This window comes from Chelonia mydas, chromosome 2 (genome assembly GCF_015237465.2).
Source record: "Chelonia mydas isolate rCheMyd1 chromosome 2, rCheMyd1.pri.v2, whole genome shotgun sequence".
Lineage (NCBI taxonomy): Eukaryota > Metazoa > Chordata > Testudines > Cheloniidae > Chelonia > Chelonia mydas.
Genome location: NC_057850.1, coordinates 187191785 through 187211206, shown reverse-complemented (window position 1 = coordinate 187211206; position 19422 = coordinate 187191785). Strand labels below are relative to the sequence as shown.

The 19422-nt window shown below is 44.6% G+C and overlaps 1 protein-coding gene across 7 annotated transcripts in view; it reads left to right on the top strand.

The window, feature by feature from the left end:
- ANO10 (anoctamin 10) overlaps positions 1-19422 on the top strand; it is a 237346-nt gene that overhangs the window by 18879 nt on the left and 199045 nt on the right. For all 7 annotated transcript variants that reach the window (XM_027822503.3, XM_037890359.2, XM_043540867.1 and 4 more), the window contains exons 5-6: positions 2545-2664; positions 5209-5778. In XM_027822503.3, coding sequence (XP_027678304.2) covers positions 2545-2664; positions 5209-5778 — 690 coding nt within the window. The remainder of the gene's footprint in view (positions 1-2544; positions 2665-5208; positions 5779-19422) is intronic.

The following is a 19422-nucleotide window of genomic DNA, read 5'->3' as shown; positions in this document are numbered from 1 at the left end:
TGGAAACACTGTCTTCTTGTGGTCCTCCCTCAGCTTGGTCCTTACTTAGTCCCAGCAGCCAGCCAGGAGCTCCTTTCCTTCTCCGGTTCCCAATCACACTGAGCTGTCCATGGTCCTGCTGCTCTTTCAGACAACCAGGAACTCAGGCTTATCTCCTCCAGCTCCAGGCAGCAACTGACTACTGCTCTGTTCTGCACCTCCTTTTATATGGCCCTGCTGGGCCCTGGTTGGCTGCTCTCTGCAGCCTCTCTCATTGGCTGCTTCTCTGCAACCAGTCTAGGCCACTTGGAGGACTTCTCATTACAACAGAGAATTCTCATTACAACAGAGAATCACCCTGCCTATAAGTAAAGACAAAATATTGTTTCATATAACAGAAAGTCAGAAAAGGCACTCTGTATCCTTTCACTGAGGAGATGTCTTGGGTAGCAGGGATGTTCTCAGAAAAAATTGGATCCTGGTTCTTATGAAGCCAGCCAGCTCTGCCACATACTGAACTCTGGGGGGAAACCTACTTTATTAAGTAGAAACGCAACTAGTAATAAGTGTAGACCCATGTTCAAGTTTTATGTTTTTGTTTTGTATTATAACCATTTGTTTCCACCACACTTTTTCTAGTTAGGTTTATTCAAGAAAGAATGGAGAGCTATGTTTGTTTTATTATAAGTGCTCACAAGTGCTGTGTGATTTTACAGGAGCAGTGATTTAAGGTAAAACTGCTTATTGGGGTACACTGGTCCTTTGGGGGCAGAGGATCTGGGATTTCTCTGAGTACCAGTGTCAGGGGTAGGATATCACAGAGGAGCAATTCAAAGAGATTCAGGGATGAGGGGTGCACGTATTGTTAAGGCAAATGCAAGGCAAAGATAGGGCTGCCGTAGCCCAAAGGAGAATTCTTGCGTGGCTGAAAGGCTGCTGGTATCAGGGAGCTAACACCCAGCCACTATGGCATGTTTCGGTCTTGGGTGCCACAAGAACCATCACAAAGCACACTAGTGGGAAAGCCAGCAGGTGCAGATTGAAATAGGTGCAGAGCATCTATTTACATTAATTAATTTACTCACCATTTATGAAAAAATACTCATGCTCTGTGGGTAGAAGATGACAACTTGTAATTTTCTGTTTCTGTTAGCAAATTGCAGACAATATGAACTATATTAATTTTCCAAGGAATAGATGTTACATGTTGTTGCTTTGGAAGGATTGTGTGATAAAGTATCTTATTTGATGTGGTTCACTTTAGATAATGATGTGTTTGAATTGTCTCCTTATGAAAGTATCAGAAAAAGTAATAGTTTTTCCAGAGCCACTAGTATTACATTACTGAGAAAGGAAGTTTGGTTTCATTTGCAACTCTTTAAATCATCCTTGGTAGATCATTTTTCCTCTGACTCGAGAGCTCTTCTATTTCATGGGGGAAGGGAGCAATAAGAGAGTACTATTTTTAGGAAAGCTGGAACTAGACCATTGGCACATAAGTTGTTTTCTAAAGAAATGTACCATATCTTTAATATCTGTGGATCATTAGAGTTCGTTTTTATATTTCAATGTTAATGTCTACAGAATAGAAAGATTTGTGTTTTCTAATAGCTCAACAAATGTGTATAGAAGATTAGTTGTAAATGTCAGAGGTGAGACTGAGGGTATGTTTACACCACAGCGGCACAGCTGTGATGTTTCAGCTGTGATGCTGTAGTGCTATAGTTTAGACACTTCCTCCATTGACAGAATGAGTTTTTCCATCAGTGTACATAATCCATCTCTCAGAGAGGCAGTAGCTAGGTCGATGGAAGAATTATTTGCCTTTTAATCCATTTTCCCAGGCTCATTCTCAAATTCCAACCCCCTGAGTACCTTATATTGATGTGCACATAACATAAATAGTACTTGCTTTCTATCATAAAAATTCAATACAAATTTATGATATCATAATATGGGATTTTTTTCTATAATGAAGAGAGCATTCGGATTTGGCTACTTTGCAATTTAAGAAGAAATTTCCCACAAAAGATGGAATAATATTAAAAAAGCAACAACTATTTCTTTAGTTTGGTTTGATAGGCTTAATTTTTAAAAAAATATTAATAATTTTTGGTGCTCATGAAAATAACAATAAGTTCATCAACTAGAGCCAGGCACAGTGGCAGGTGCTGTTAAAGCTTCCCCACATGGGTATATGACTGCATTTCAGTTCTGACCTGCTACACCACCTGCTGTTCAAGCCACAGAAACTACCAGCCTGTGGAGTAGTTTGTATGATGAGACGGACTATCAAGTTTCTCTTGGAGATAACATTTAAGCCCAGGTCTTTGTTGGGGCGTTAACCAATTAGGCACCTCCTATATTCTATAATGTTATATTAATATATAAGAATTTTTAAATGCATATATTATGTGTATTATAAGGATTTAAATATCAAGTTAGTTGTTTTTTTTCAAACATTTTTTAGGCTTGCTAGTTATAATGTAACCCAGTGCAAGCATGCTATCTGTACTATGACTTTACAGGAGCAATGTAAGCATAGCTTTCTCCATTTTCTTTCAGTGAGAAGATTGTTGACCAGTGGTATCCTGCTTCAGATTTTCCCACTTCATGATACAGAAGAATTGAAGAAACTCCGGTATACCTGGTATGGCCAGGTCAAAATTAGTTATCAACCTTTAGGTATGTTAGCACTTATTTCACTGAAAAAAATAAAATGTCTTGAAACCAGAAGTGGCTCCAGTGGTGGTGAGCATTTGAGAAGCTAGCTGCCCTTTTTTAATCAAGAGAGCTGTCTCTGAGTACAGACTTCCGATCCTGCTGTCTCACTTTATCTAAACTATTTCCCTGAAACTTTTGGATGATTGGCAGTTGCCTGGTAGCAGGTTTAGAGAAGTTATAAAAGTCTGATTTGCTTTGGGTTAATGAACTTCCAAAGTCCATTTGCCAATGCTTTGGAGATTGAACCCTGCGACAGAAGGTCTTCTGGTTTGTATCCCTCTTTAACAACAACCCAACAACAACAAAAGTCTGGAAAATTAAATGTAGGAAAGAATACATTTAATGCAGTGTTAAAGTTTCACAGTTAAACACTCAAAAGTAAGGAAATGCCATAGTTAATTATAGCTCAGTTTGAGCAATAACAGTTCAACCATCTTTGAATATGAGGAGAATGTTGGGGGAAAAACATTTTCCTCATCATAAAAAGGAATACTTACAAGTGTATTTTTAACAGCTCTAGTGCCAACGTAGCTGAGGAAAGAAAGTTAAAACCTGTTTTTGATTGCTGTTCTGTTCTGATTTTTAAATCATGCCCATCACAATGGTATACGAGCACTCAGTTATGAATTTAGCAGAGTTATGAGGGTTTGAAAATTGTACTTCAGGCATACACAGTACTTTTAATACATATTTTTTTTAGCATTTCTTACCAATCTTTTAAGTGATGGATGCATAATACTATTTATACATACATGGAAATGTAACTACATATTGTAATGAGAAGGAGAAGAATGCTCTTTCAGTTGGATACTATAGTTATAAGGTGTGAATTGTATGAGGCAAAGCTTTGTCATGGACTTTGTTTTTCTGGCATACGCAGAATAGCACAAAATAGAAGATGCTACACTTTGATATAAGATTGTAGAAAAAATGTTTGATATTTGAGAAATTACATCCTATTGTAATAAATTATATGCTATTGTAATGTATACATGCAAATGCATGGGGTCATGGAAGATCGGATATCCATTCTTAAATTCAGCATTTTTATTGTACTTTTGAGTAGTTAACTGTGTGTAAGCTTAACGTTTAAGATCTTTCAGTAACTGAAGAAACTTAAATGATAGAAATTCTCATGATTGCTTCAGAACATTTAATCTCTCAGCTGAAGTAAAAAAATCCACATAGTTAGAACAAGTCTTTGCCCAGGCTAAAGAACATCTTTTGGGCTGGGTGGTTCTCCATGATCTTTCCACATTAAGCTCAGTTCTTCACAGCTGCAGGAAGCCTCTGCTTAGGCTAAGCTTTTTCCAGTCTTTTGCAGGGCTGGAGCAAATTTTTCCAGCTGGGCAGGCTTCTAGGATAACCTCAGTCCAAGGCTAACAGGCTCTTTCAAAGCTGAGGCAAGCTTTGTAGATTCCAAGTCTTGCTCCTCACTAAACTCCAGCAAACTCCCCCCCCACCCCCCGTCGTATTAGACCCTGATCAGCAGTCAGTCTGTGATAGACCACTCTGTCACAATGCCATTTCATAAAGACAATATTTTAATACATGTAAGCAGAGGCTCTGCAAAAATTCCGTGTTAGCCTTAATTTTGGCATTTCTTTACTTTTGAATGCCTAACTCTGCAATCTTAACTTTGCAATAACACAGTGTTTTGCAATCAGTAATTCTTTAATTGATGTTAGCATTTTGTTTCTACTAGATATTTAATGCTATAGTTGTAGCTGCTAAAATAAGCTGTAGTTACAGCTTTCCTACTAGTTTTTTTTTTTTCCAAATATACCTTCTGGTAGTTTTGGAGGTATGATAAGAATTACAGAGAAGTAATGATACTTGTTTTCTCTGTTTAGGAAACTGAAATTTGGGCCATTGTCTTAATCTGAAACTTAATTTCATATTACACTGAGAACTATGTTGGGAATTATTTAACATAATCATTATCTACACTACCGCGCGGGGTCGATATAAGATACGCAACTTCAGCTACATGAGTTGCATAGCTGAAGTGGACATACTTACTGCGGTGTCTTCACTGTGGTAAGTCGACAGCTGATGCTCTCCTGTTGATTCTGCTTGCGCTTCCCAGTCTGGTGGAGTACCGGAGTCCACGGGAGAGCGCTCAGCGGTCGATTTATCACGTCTATACTAGATGCGATAAATCGACCCCAGTGGATCGATCTCTGCCCACTGATCAGGCGGGTAGTGTAAACAAGGCCTCTGATGGTTTGGTGAAATGGATAAGTTGTTTACTTAGTGGTAATATCTGAAAGGAAATCTTGTCTTCAATGCAATCAGTATGACATAGGAACCTAATGTTCACTCCTTCTTTTAGTGTGCCAGTCAGGTAACTCTTTTGTGTCTTTAGAAGATAGTACAGTTCCTATTGAAGATTTTAGTACTTCTGTCGCAGAATATTTTAAAAGCTTTGTGTGCTTTGAAAAATACGTTATTTTGGTGTTTTCCCCCTTGCCTTGGCTTAGGTTTATTTTTCTCTCTCCACAGATGAAATCCGTTGCTATTTTGGTGAAACGATTGCTCTGTATTTTGGCTTCTTGGAATACTTCACATTTGCTTTGGTTCCTATGGCTCTCATTGGGATTCCTTACTATGTGTTTGCATGGGAAGACTATGACAAGTATGTGATGTTTGCCTCATTCAATCTGCTTTGGTCTACCGTGATCCTTGAAGTTTGGAAGCGCTGCTGTGCTATTATGACTTACAGATGGGGGACACTGTTGATGAAGCGGCAGTTTGAGGAACCGAGGCCAGGATTTCATGGGGTTTTGGGAATCAATGCTGTCACTGGCAAGGAGGAGCCGGTATACTCAAGTATTAAAAGACAGATACGAATTTATCTGGTGTCTTTGCCATTTGTGTGCCTTTGCCTCTATTTTTCACTGTATGTCATGATGATTTACTTTGAGTTGGAGACTTGGGCTCTGGATTTTCATGAGGTGAATGAGTCGTCTTATAGCAACTTAATGCTATTTGTGCCCAGCATCATCTATGCTATTGTGATTGAAATGATGAATCGCGTCTACCGATATGCTGCAGAATTCCTAACATCATGGGGTAAGACTTGTTTTTTTTTCTTTCTACTTTTCTTTTACGTGAGAAAGTAAGAAGCCCAAATATTTAGAATAAATGTATATAAACACATTTCCGAGCGAGGAAGGCATTTCCTAAACTTACTACTGTGCACATAAAGAAAACTGTCTGGACAAATCCATGGTTTAGTTGTGCAGGAGCATCCACCCCACACTGGCAGAGAAGGGGTTAAAAGCAGCCTAGGGAGGCTGTAAAGGGAGCAGCCAATCAGGGCCCAACACGCCTATATAAAAAGAGCTGCAGGGCCAGAGGCGGTGAGGTGCTGCAGGAAGCCCAAGGGGGGCTAGCACCTTGGACAGGGTAGCTGCTAGCAGAGACCAGGGGAGCTAGGGAGAGAGCTTCTGGCTGGCTGCTGGGACTTGCAGGCTCGAGACCCTGAGAAAAGGGCAAAGAAGGTACTGGGGCCGTGGGAAAGTGGCCCAGGGAATTGAAGCAGCACCGGTGAGATGTTAAGGAGTGCTGCTAGCTACAGGGTTCCTGGGCTGGGATCACTTGCTGCTGGGAAGTGGCTGGACTGTTGGACAGCGATACCTTCCCCCCCGAAAAGAGGAAGCACAGACGATGACCTAGTCGAAGGGCTGAGTCAAGAAGAAGACGCTGCGGTTTGGGGAACTGAGAGAGGAGCCATAGGCAGGAGCAGAGAATGAGTGTTGGTTTGCAGACCGTGGACGTGGGTGTTGGCCTTGAGCTTATCTCCAGCGTGACCAGGAGGAGGCACCAGTCTGGTGATGGGGGCTGCACCCCATGACAAAGATATGTTATCAGGACTTCTTCTTTGAGTGCTTGACATATATATAAATTTTCATTCCAGTCTTAGTGTGCATTTGCCCCACACACTCGAGATTAAAGACTTTTGGCCATAAGTGTCCATTGGATCCACTCATGTTCTCTGAGTTCCCTTGTGGTCCTGTACCAATGGTATAAAGGACAGTGCAGGACCTGTTGCCACTTGGTTCCTTCTCACTGCCTGTGTGGCTTCAGATGGACCTCCCAATGTCTGCACTGACTCTCCCTTTGTTAATGATTTTTGGAATCAATTATATATTAGTGTTTGTTGTTTGGTTGGTTAGTTGACCATTGGCACCTCCCCATTTTTTGATAAATTATAGTTAGTTTTTGGGAAATCTTGTTAGTTCTTCCTTCCCTTGTATATGTTCCCCACCAGACTTTCTCTGGTACTTTAGGAAGTCACATCGAAAGTCACTTGGATTCAAATACTACCCCTCTTGTGAGGCAACAGTTCCAGTTCTTGATGGGTACATGAGGTGTCATAGAATCATAGGACTGGAAGGGACTTTGAGAGATCTTCTAGTCCAGTCCCCTGCACTCATGGCAGGAGTAAGTATTATCTAGACCATCCATAATAGGTGTTTGTCTAACCTGCTCTTAAAAACCTACAGTGAAAGAGATTCCACAACCTCTCTACGCAATTTATTCCAGTACTTAACTACCCTGACAGGAAGTTTTCCCTGATGTTCAACCTAACCTCCGTTGCTGAAATTTAAGCCCATTGATTCTTATCCTATCCTCAGAGGTTAACAAGAAATTTTTTTCTCCCTCCACCTTGTAACAACTTTTTATGTACTTAAAAGCTGTTATCATGTTCCCCCTCAGTCTTCTCTTCTCCAGACTAAACAAGCCAATTTTTTCAGTCTTCTCTCACAGGTCATGTTTTCTAGACCTTTTGTTGCTCTCCTCTGGACTTTTCTCCATTTGTCCACATCTTTCCTGAAATGTGACACCGGAACTGGACGCTTGAGGCCATATCAGTGCAGAATAGAGTGGAAGAATTGCTTGTTTTGTCTTGCTTACAACACTGCTGGAAATACATCCAAGAATGATGTTTACTTTTTTTGCAACAGTGTTACACTGTTGACTCATTTGTAACTTGTGATCCACTATGACTCCCAGATCTTTCTGCAGTGTTCCTTCCTAGGAAGTCATTTCCAATCTTCTGTCTGTGCAATTGATTGTTCCTTCCTAAGTCGAGTACTTTGCATTTGTCTTTATTGAATTTCATCCTGTTTTCTTCAGACCAAACCATTTCTACAGTCTGTCCAGATCATTATGAATTTTAATCTTATCCTCTAAAGCACTTGTGACCCCTCCCAGCTTAGTATTGTCCTGAGACTTTATAAGTGTACTCTCTCGGCCATTATCTAAATCATTGATGAAGATATTGAACAGAACGGGACCCAAGATCAATCCCTGCAGGGCCCCACCCTTCTATCTTGACTGTGAACCACTGATAACTACTCTCTGGGAATGGTTTTCCAACCAATTATGCACCCACCTTATAGTCGCTCCATCTAGGTTGTATTTCTCTAGTTTGTTTATGAGAAGGTCATGCAAAAGCCTTACTAAACTCAAGATATACCACATCTACCGCTTTCCCCTCTATCCATAAGCCTTGTTATCCTGTCAAAGAAAGCTATTGGGTAGGTTGGTTTGACATGATTTATTCTTAACAAATCCATGCTGTTACTTATCACCTTATGATCTTCTAGGTGTTCGCAAATTGATTGCTTAATTTTTTGCTCCATTATCTTTTCAGGTACTGAAGTTAAACTGGCTGGCCTGTAATTCCCCGGGTTGTCCTTATCCCCTTTTTATAGATTTGCACTATATTTGCCCTTTTTCAGTCCTTTGGAATTTCTCCCATGTTCCATAACTTTTTGAAGATAATCTCCAGTGGCTCAGATATCTCCTCAGTCAGCTTCTTGAATATTCTAGGATGTATTTCATGAGGCCTTGGCGACTTGAAGACATCTAAGTTGTTTAAATATTTTTTTTAACTTGTTTCGTCCCTATTTTAGCCTCAGATCCGACCTCATTTGACTAGTGTTCATTATGTTAGACGTCCAATTACTACTAAACTTTTTGGTGAAAAGTGAAACAAGAAAGTCATTTAGCACTTCTGCCATTTTCACATTTTCTGTTATTGTTTTTCCCCTCTCTTTGAGTAATGGGCCTAACCTGTCCTTTGTCTTTCTCTTGCTTCTAATGTAGTTATAGAATGTTTTCTTGTTACCCTTTATGTGTCTAGCTAGTTTAATCTTGTTTTGTGCCTTGCTCTTTGTACTTTTAGTTCTACATGCTTATGTTTTTTGTTTATATTCATCCTTTGTAATTTGACCTATTTTCCACTTTTTCTGGAGTCTTTTGAGTTTCAGATAATTGAAGATCTCCTGGTTAAGCTAGGGTCGTCTCTTGCCATACTTCCTATCTTTCCTACACAGTGGGATAGTTTTGCTCTTGTGCCCCTAATAATATCTCCTTAAAAAACAGGCAACTCTCTTGAATTGTTTTTCCCTTCCTCTTTTCTCTTGAACTTGCTTCCGATGGGATCTTACCTACCAACTCCCTGAGTTTGCTAAAGTCTGTCTTCTTGAAATCCATTATCTTTATTGTGCTGTTTTCACTCCTACCATTCCTTAGAATTATGAACTCTACCATTTCATGATCACTTTCACCAAAGCTGCCTTCCACTTTCAAATTCTCAACCAGTTACTCCCTATTTGTCAAAATCAAATCTAGAACAGCCTCTCTCCTAGTAGTTTTCTCCTTCTTCTGAAATAAAAAAATTGTCTCCAATACATTCCAAGAACCTGTTGGATAATCTGTGCCCTGCTGTGTTGTTTTCCCAACTGATGTCTGGGTAACTGAAGTCCCCTATCAGCACCAAGTCCTGTGCTTTGGATGAATTTGTTCGTTGTTTAAAAAAAGCCTCATCCACCTCTTCTTCCTGGTTAGGCGGTCTATAGTAGACCCCTACCATGACACCACCCTTGTTTTTTAAGCCTTTTATCCTTACACAGAGACTTTCAACAAGCCTATCTCCTATTTCCATCTCAACTTCAGTCCAAGTGTATACATCTTTTTTCCCTGCTTGTCCTTCCTGAGCAAGCTGTATCCTTTTATACCAATATTCCAATCGTGTATAATCCCACCATGTTGCTGTGATGTCAACTATGTCATAGTTGTGTTTATTAACTAGTATTTCTAATTCTTCCTGCTTATTCCCCATACTTCTCACATTTGTATATGGAAATCTAAGATACTGATTTGATTTCCCCTCTGTTCTCTCTTGTCTCCCTTAACCCTGCTATAATGGCTCATGTTCCTCCCGGATTCTGACCCTCTCCCAGGTTTCCATGCTTTTGACTCACCTGTGGGCTTTTGTCTCCTGTCCTCATCTAACCTAGTTTAAAGCCCTCCTCACTAGGTTAGCCCATCTGTGTCCAAATATGCTCTTCCCCTTCCTCGATAGATGGACCCCATTTCTGCTCAGTGTCCTTCTTCCTGGAACAGCATCCCATGGTCAATGAAGCCGAGCATCCCATGGTCAAGTGTCTCTTTTGTTTGGGGGAATATCCTCAGTAAATGTACTGTGTGGAAATCCTTTTAGAAAAGAACTTAAGAAGTCAGGGAAGCCAAGCTTAAAATGTCTTTTTTTCACCATTCCATGCAGTCTGCCTCAGGCCTTGGTTCCTCTGATCTCCCTGGACAGCTGCCTGTGTTGTTGAGATGTGCTCCTGTCAGCTCAGTATCTGTTAGCTCCAGGACTCAATTGGTTAAGTGTTTGACTTCTAGGGATACTAGTAAGGCTATCCCTGCTCAGTCTGATGATGGAAAGGAGCATTGCTCTTCCTCTAAGAATAGAGGCAGATCTCCTCAAAACGCCTCTGTAAACCAGAGGTAAAAATTGCCCCTTGTGATCTAAGGAGACTCCACGACCTGAGCTAGATACCAGAGGAGCTCCTAGGGAGCGTGGTACTGCCCCCTGAGGGTACCTTTTCAATGTTCAGTACCAAAACTGCCAGCCACTGAATGTCTCTGGTACTGCATGTATTGGCACTGGTTGCGACCACTTCAATGGACCAGAGCATGTTTGTATCCACTCCGGCAACTGTTTTGGGCTATAGTTAATCTCAGAGGTTCACAGCCCCATCTACCTCTGTACCGATGAGATGTATGATACCAAAGGACCTCCAGATTATGGAGGAACCTGGGTACCAGTTGCAACAAGTAGGGTTCCTCATTCTACTGTTCTTCAAGTGCTTGCTCAGGTCCATTCCACATTAGGGGTGTGTGCTTGCCACATGCACCGGTGCTGGAAGCTTTTCCCTCAGCAGTATCCATAAGGATGTGGCTCTGGCACCCTCTGGAGTGGCGCCCGCAGGGCGTGGTATAAGGGGCGCCGCCGGCTTCCCCCGCCCTCAGTTCCTTCTTGCCACCAGTGACGGCGCACGGAACATTCGCTGCTCTTACTAGCATTGCTTAGGCTTCGTTCAGACAAACTAGAGTTCTTGTAACGTAAGTGTACGTAGTTAGTAGTTGAGTTAGTTAGCCCTTAGCAGTAGTTAGAGTTTTGTTAGTCCTGTTGAAGACTTAGCCGGGTGATGGGGCATGCTCCAGTCCCCAGGCTTTAAGCCCTGCAATTGCTGCAAACGGCCCCTACCCATGAGCGATCCGCATAGCACCTGTCTCAGGAGCCGTGGTGAAGGGTACATAAGTGATAAGTGTTGACTCTGCAAGTCCTTTAAACCTAGGACTAAGAAAGAGCATGAGATCAGACTCAAAGCGCTCCTGATGGAGTCCGCGCTCACTCCGGCCCCGGAGCAAAGGTCTGACTCTGCATCCAGCACTGAGGCATTGGTGCATACCTACCGTTGATGAGCCGGCACTGATCCATGGCCAAGAAGTCGAAGAAGGCCGGTAGGGGACGGTCTCCTACTCCCTGTAAGGGGAAGGACAGGGCTAGGGGCAAGCTAAGACTCGCGCCAGGTGGCTCATCTTCCCCATCAGGAAGTCGGTCCTCAGCTCATGTCGAGTGATGCAGCCCATCCCATTCCTTGCCTGGAAGCCCAGACACAGAAGCAGGCCTTCATCAGATTCAGGTGCCGTTGATGCCTGGAGCACTACAGGCTGCACAGGAGATCCTGACGCTCCTGATGCCGCTCACACCAGCCCTGGCGGTGCCCAGATGTTGGGGTAAGCCCGCTTTGGGACCTTTCCATCTGCCTTTGCCCCAATGGTACCGCTCCCCATCATGGGAGACGTCCCGCCACCGTTCACCCAAAGCCATCATGCCTCGGAGTTAGTGAGGAAGACGTGTCAGTCACCAGACTTTGGTCACCAGCAGTGGGATTTGAGGCTGACCTCGCCAGTTACTTTGCGCAGACCCATGGAGGCATGCAGTCCCCGGCAGGAATGTTGGCATCAGCCCTTCACGTCACCAGAACGCTGTTACAGATCCTGGGAACGATCAGAGGACCAGAGCCACGGGCCCTGCCGACGATCCCCGAGACGGGTGTCACCATATTTGGGGAGATCCCACCTGGCGTCCGGCCCACGATACCTCCAGGTCCCACTCCTTGTCCCGTTACTGATCTCAAAGTGTGAGGCATGGATCGCAGGTCTCCTGTTGCAGATCCGTCGAGCGCCGCTGGTCACCTATGTCCCCATGGAGGCGCAAATCTTGCTTGGACTGGTCCTCCTCTAGAGGTGATCGCAATTACCGCCTGGCACTGAGTCGCCACTCCATTACATCCGAGTCACTGGGTAGCAATCGCTCCAGATATGGCTCCTGTACGGCACAAGATTCCACATTGTCAGGGCAGCCTCCCAGACCCTTGGTGCCGCCTGCTTTGTCGATACCGAAACCTGCCCCATGGCACCACTGGAGGTTCACCCAGCCCTCTTAGCCTGCCTACTCGGTGTTGGGAACCTCGGACAGGCTGGTGGCCTTGACTACCCAACTCCCTCCGGTGCTTGAGGCACCAGGAGCTAAGACCCCACAAGTCCATGTGGACCAAGAGGAACAGCCTGTTGGACCACCAAAGGGGTGCTATGGAACCAACGGTACCAGCCTCCTCCTTGTTGTCACTGGACGAGGCCATCATGGAGCCCCCTCACCTGGTTCCTCAGGATGACACTAAGGCGCAACAGGAGCTGTTGAAGAGGGTCACATCCAACCTTGGCCTGCAGGTGGAGGAGCAAGCGGATTCCCTATTTAACGTCCTCTCTTCCACAGCCCCTGCTAGGGTGGCCCTTCCTCTTCATGAAGGGATATTGAAGATATCCAGTGCCTTGTGGCAAACCCCCTCCTCTCTGCCCCCCATTTCTAAATGGGCAGAGCATAAGTACTTTGTCCCAACTAAGTGGTATGAATACTTTTACTACCATTCTGCCCCAAATTCCCTGGTGGTCAAGGCAGTTAACTACAGGGGAGGCCAGGGGCAACCAGGAGCTACTCCCAAAAATAAAGACTCTAGGAGACTGGACTTGTTCTGACGGAAAATTTATTCCTCGTCTAGCTTACAGTTGAGGGTGGCCAACCACCAGGCTCTCCTTAGCCGCTACGACTTTAATATGTGGCAGACCGTGGCCAAGTTCAAGAATGCCCTCCTGGAAGGTTCAGGTAAAGAATTCTGGGCGATCTTTGATGAGGGCATGGCTGCTGCCTGGGCGGCCCTTCAAGCGACATCTGATGTGGCAGACTCTGCCGCCCACACCATGGCATCTGCCATCTCCATGCAGCGAGCATCCTGTCTGCTCCCCTCTGGGTTGTCTTCCGAAGCTCAGCAGTCTATTTAGGACCTCCCCTTCAATGGCCAGGCCCTGTTTACAGAGCAGACGGACAACAAATTACATGGGCTGAAGGACTCCCGAACCACCCTCACCCTGGGGCCTACGTTCCGGGCCCGGCATGTAAGCAGTTCAAATCACAACTTCCTCAGGGGCAAGGGAGGCAGCCCCGGCAGGACCTGCCACACAAAAAGCCCAAGGGCTATAGATGGTGCACGAGCCACCTGCCCCCACTCTCTGCCCAGTTGGGCTTAACCTGCTCCAAGCAAGGAGCTAAAAAGTCCTTTTGAGGGTGCGCCCAAGGGCGACCTATTTCCTGGATCCAATTTTTCCCAACCGCCTTTCCTCCTGGCATGGTCGGCGATAACTTTGGACCGCTGGGTCCTCAGTACGGTGGCGCACGGCTACACCCTCCGATTTATTTCCACCCCACCCTCCCCGTCCCTATTCAGGGACCCTTCTCACAAGAATCTTCTCGAGCAGGAGGTTCAGGAGCTCTTACAGCTGGGGGCAATGAAGGAGGTCCTGTCTCCTTACAGGAACAAGGGTTTCTATTCCTGGAGTTTTTTGATCCCAAAGGCCAAGGGTGGTCTGCGTCCCATCTTGGACCTGCAAAACCTCAACAGATACCTAAAAAAGCTAAAGTTTTGTATGGTCTTCCTGTCATCCATTATCCCCTCCCTGGATCTGGGAGACTGGTATGCCGCCCTCGACCTGGAAGACGCATACTTTCATGTAGCGCTCTTCCCCAGGACACAGATGCTTTCTCCATTTTACAGTTGGTTCGGCCCACTGTCAGTTTGCGGTCCTTCCGTTTGGCCTGGCTACAGCACCAAGGGTGTTTACTAAGTGCATGGCAGTAGTCGTGGACTACCTCAGGCATGGGGATATCCGGATTTACCTGTACCTCAATGACTGGCAGGTCAAAGGCAACTCCAAGGCTCAGGGCCAATGTGACATAACTGTACTACAAGCCATGTGCTGCTACTTGGGACTACTGGTCAACCACAAAAAGTCCACGTTAGTTCCCGTTCAAAGGATAGAATTCATCAAGGTCATGCTCAACTCGACCCAGGTGAGAGCGTTCCTGTCTTTAGACAGGTTTCAGGCCCTGATGGACCTCATTGCGGAAGTGTCCTCGTTTCCCCTGACAACAGCCAGGGTGTGCCTGCACCTGCTAGGCCATATGGCAGCTTGCACATATGTCATCTGCCATGCCAGGCTCCGCATGCAGCCCCTGCAGCAATGGCTGGCGTAGACCTATTCCCAATCTAGGGAATAGGTCTCTGCAGCCCATCGCTTCCCGCAGTACCCATTGGCTGGGAACGGTGAACCGCGGCCCCTGCGGGGGGCAGTGCCTGCGGACGGTCAATGTCAGCAAAATGTCTCGTGGTCCGCAATCAGATTATCCTGATAGGCCGCAGGTTGCCCACCACTGCCCTAGCAGATCACTTCAGCAGGAACTTCTCCTCTCACCACGAGTGGTTGCTCCGCCCAGAGGTGGCTTGCATGATCTTCCAGAGGTGGGGAACTCCCCAAGCTGATCTGTTTGCCACCAGGCAAAACAGAAAGTGCCATCAGTTTTCCTCCCGGCAGAGCCTGAGCAAGGGTTCCTTCTCCAATGCCTTCCTCCTGTCGTGGGCCAAGGGTCTGATGTACACATTCTCTCTGATCCCTCTGGTCAGCTGGGTCCTAGTAAAGATCAAGAGGGACAAAGGCACAAGTTATCGTGATCACCCCTCCGTGGCTTCGCCAGCACTGGTTCGGCACGCTCATGAATATGGCAGTGGGCCTTCCCTGGCCCCTTCCCTACTGTCTGGACCTACTGTCACAGGATCACGGTCGGCTCCTATATCCCAACCTCAAGTCTCTACACCTCTCGGCGGGGATGCTCTATGATTGAACCCGGAGAAGCATACGTGGTCGGAGGAGGTCCAGCGGGTCCTCCTGGGAAGTAGGAAGCCATCCACGAGACTAACTTATCTGGCCGAGTGGACGAGGTTTTCCTGCTGGGCGTCGGAGCGCAGCATTTCTCCCTCACGTTCTTCAGTGCAGTCCATCTTGGGCTACTTACTGCAGCTCAGAAACCAGAGTCTGGCACATTCTGCCATCAGAGTGCACCTTGCGGCCATCTCTGCGTTCCACCAGGCCAATCCAAGGTCAGTCAGTCTTTTCTCATGACATGACTGTCAGGTTTCTGAGGAGCCTTGAGAGGCTTTACCCACAGGTACGGGCCCCTGTCCCGCAGTGGGACCTTAACCTGGTCCTTTCCAGGTTCACCAGCCCGCCTTTTGAGCCTCTGGGCTCCTGCTCCCTTTCTTTCTTGTCCTGGAAGTTTGCTTTCCTGGTGGTGGTGATGTCAGCGAGATGAGTCTCGGAGATTAAGGCCTTGATCTTGGAACTGCCTTACACAGTGTTTTATAAGGACAAGGTCCAGCTGCAGCCCCACCCTGCCTTGCTGCCGAAGGTGGTATCTTCCTTCCTCATGAGCCAGGACGTATTCCTGCCACTCTTCTGTCTCAAGTCACACAAGACTGCTGAGGAGAGGCGTCTGCATGTGCTGGATGTCCGGAGGGCTTCGGCTTTTTACTTTGGAGCATACCAGTCCTTTCCGTAAATCGACCCAGCTCCTCATTGCTACGGCAGATAGGATGAAGGGCCTTCCAGTTTCTTCGCAGAGGATTTCCAACTTGATCACTTCTTGCATAAAGACCTGTTACAAGCTAGCAAAGGTCCCGCCGCCACCGATCGTCAGGGCCCATTTGACTAGAGTGCAGGCGTCTTCGGCGGCCTTCCTGGCGCACATCCAGGTCCAGGACATCTGTAGAGCTGCAATGTGGTCCTCGGTCCACACATTCATGTCTCATTATGCCATCACTCAGCAGGCCAGAGACAACACTGGGTTCGGCAGAGCAGTATTACAATCTGTGAGCTGTGAACTCTTACCCACCTCCATGGGAACTGCTGGGAGCCACCTAATGTGGAGTGGACCTGAGCAAGCACTTGAAGAAAAGACAGTTACCTGTTCCGTAACTGGTGTTCTTCGAGATGAGTTGCTCGTGTCCATTGCACGATCCACCCTCCTTCCCCATTGTTGGAGTTTCTGGCAAGAAGGAACTGAGGGCGGGGGGAGCCGGCGACACCCCTTATACCATGCCATGTGGGTGCCACTCGCAGAACAGGTTGTCACCGAACAGGTTGATTTCTGAATGGGTGTCAGAGATAGAGAGGTTATGTTCAGTTGCTATACAGAGCATTCTAAATAGCAGCAGAAAAACTTCACCAGAAAAAATCTGCTAAGTGGAGAACATTTTTGACTTGGTATGAATACCATGAACTTCAGTCTCTTGAGATGCCAATCCTAGCACTTTTGTCTATTTGCATTAAAGAATTTTGAGAGTTTCAATTAGTTCTGTCAGGGTGCACTTCACAGTTATTAGCACTTATCACCAACCTTTATGAGGTATAACATCTTTTCTTATCCCACTATGTCCAGATTCCTTAGTGGTTAGTTGAAAATGTTTCTGTCTTTAAGGGAACCAACCCTCACTTCTTTTGGCAGGTCTCATGGATCCCCCATTTGAGCCCATGGCATTATGTTCTTTCTTTCTTATCTCTCTGAAAACCTCCTTTCATGTGGGAATCACATCAGCTAGGAGGGTGGGAATCATGGGGCTCTTATGGAGACCTTCTGTCTACTATTTTCCATTTTGACAAGGTATTTCTTTAGCCACCCCCACAAATTTCTATCAAAAGTAGTGTCAGATTTCTATTTAAACGATGTCCTACATTTTACCTACATTGTTTTCTCCTCAAGCCCTATTTTAATGATCTAAGCTACGTACCCTTGATGTGCATAGGACTGTAGCCTTTTACTATTAGCAAATGAAACCTTTTTGCTATTGCTTAGGTTATTCTTGTCCTTTGCCGGGAGGTTGAAAGACTACCCCATTTGTACTCAAACATTACCTAAGTGGGTTTCAGGGCATATTAGACCCTGTTATGAGCTAGTCAAATTAGATCCACCAAACAATACTAAAGCTCATTCCACTAGGGCGCAGGCAGCCTCAGCTGTTTTTTTCTGAGAATCGTGCCCATAATTGACATCTATAAAGTTGCCACCTGGCGATACACTTTTTTACTAGACATTATGCTTTAATAGAAGCATCCAGAGCAGAGACTTCCTTTGTCAGAGCGGTTTTACAGTACAGAAGAAATGTTGAGCATCCACCACCTTATTTAGGTCACTGCTTGGGAGTCACCAAGAGTGAAATATATACATATGTATGGACAAACAATTGAAGAAAAAGTTTAGGAAATTAATATATGCTTTTTTGTTTTACTATACAATTGGTAAAAGTCTACTTCAGAAAAATCTCTTACATACTTATACATGCACTGTATGCTTATTTCACTGAACAAGAAAAGTTACCTATACAGCAACCAAAGTTCTGGGAAAGTTGAGATGTTGTCATGTATATGTGTATGTGTGATATATATATATATATCACACACACACACACCACTCCTGGTGCATGAGCACCCTATGCACTCAAGATCAGTCATTTGTACAGCTGCATCTGCTGAGTCTGCGCATGCACCCCAAGTGCCCTCATGCTCCTGTTCCAAGAGTATAAATGGTGGCGCAGGGCCAACCACAACTCAGTTATTTTTCCACCACAGAATCCAGCTGTACAATAGGACTCTGAAGCAGAGGGGAAGAAGGGTGGGTCGTGGAACACATATATATGGACTACATCTTGAATGACACCATCAATAAAAAAAATTCTTAAGTAACTTTTTCTTCAAGTGTTTGTCCATACATATGTATATATTCCACTCTTGGTGACTCCCAAGTAGTGCCTAAATAAGGTGGTGGGTGCTCAACAGAATCTTACACAGGGCTATTTGGTCCAGACCAAGATTCCACTTGTCTATCAGGAGATTCTCTAGTGGGCTGCCTCCCAGAATGCTGCTGATTTGTTAGAAATGTCAGATGCCAAGAAATGTTTAGTGTCCTGCTCTAGAGCCTTCAAGGGATTGGAAGTTACGGAAATCTTTAAAGGAGTCAAAATATTATAGCAGCAGTGCTAGAGAAGGAAAAGAATTCTAGTAGATTACTATGGTTTGGTGGAAGGGTTGCACCGAGAACAGAGAAAACTGAATGATTTTCTGAGAGGGCTTACACTGAATTAAGGGTGATTTAGAGAGCCTGAGAAGAGGGGTATTGTAGAGGATGAAGTTTGTGTTTAGGTGATTATTTTTATAAATGGACCTGATGTTCTGTAATCAATACTGCTATTAAGTAAAATGTTTTGGTATTTTGTTTTTCTGACCCTTCTCTTCATGCTCCAGAATTAAGTAATGTATACACTGCATTTATGCAGATTTAATTAAACACATGCAAGACTGCATGTTTTGGGCATCAGGGACCCTTGCAATCAGTTAAAAGTACAAAAATAAATACAGAACCAAAATAGCAACACATTTGCCCCACATACATAATAACTAGGCATCAAAAATATTACAAACCAAATAAAATCTCCCCATTCCTCAAAGGAGCTCTTTCCTTAGCCATCTGAGCCCTCACAAAATGCCTGCCCAAAAGAATAAAAATATTAGAGTTGTGACCTTTCTGTAGAGAATATCCATTTTATTGCCCTTACTAAAAACCACAATTGAGCCTGCATAATTAATAAAAACAAAAATGATAGCTTCAGATTTAGAAAAAACTTTCAGATGATTCATGCATAGCCACTCTTTAATTTTAAAGTGAATTTCTACTCTGAAAAGTGAGTATGTACAAATACATCACCTTATTCAATTATTGCTTAGGCTGGGACAATGAGCATAAAGGGAAGGGGCTTGTAAAATGGTTAAAAAAACAAAGCAAAAAGCATCCAGAGAGTTTAGGCCTATTGTAATTCTGAAGCCTGAATCTTTAAAGGTCCTAATTCTGTAGTGACTGTGTATATACAGAACTTCATGCATCATAAGAAGTCACATTTGAGATCTAAC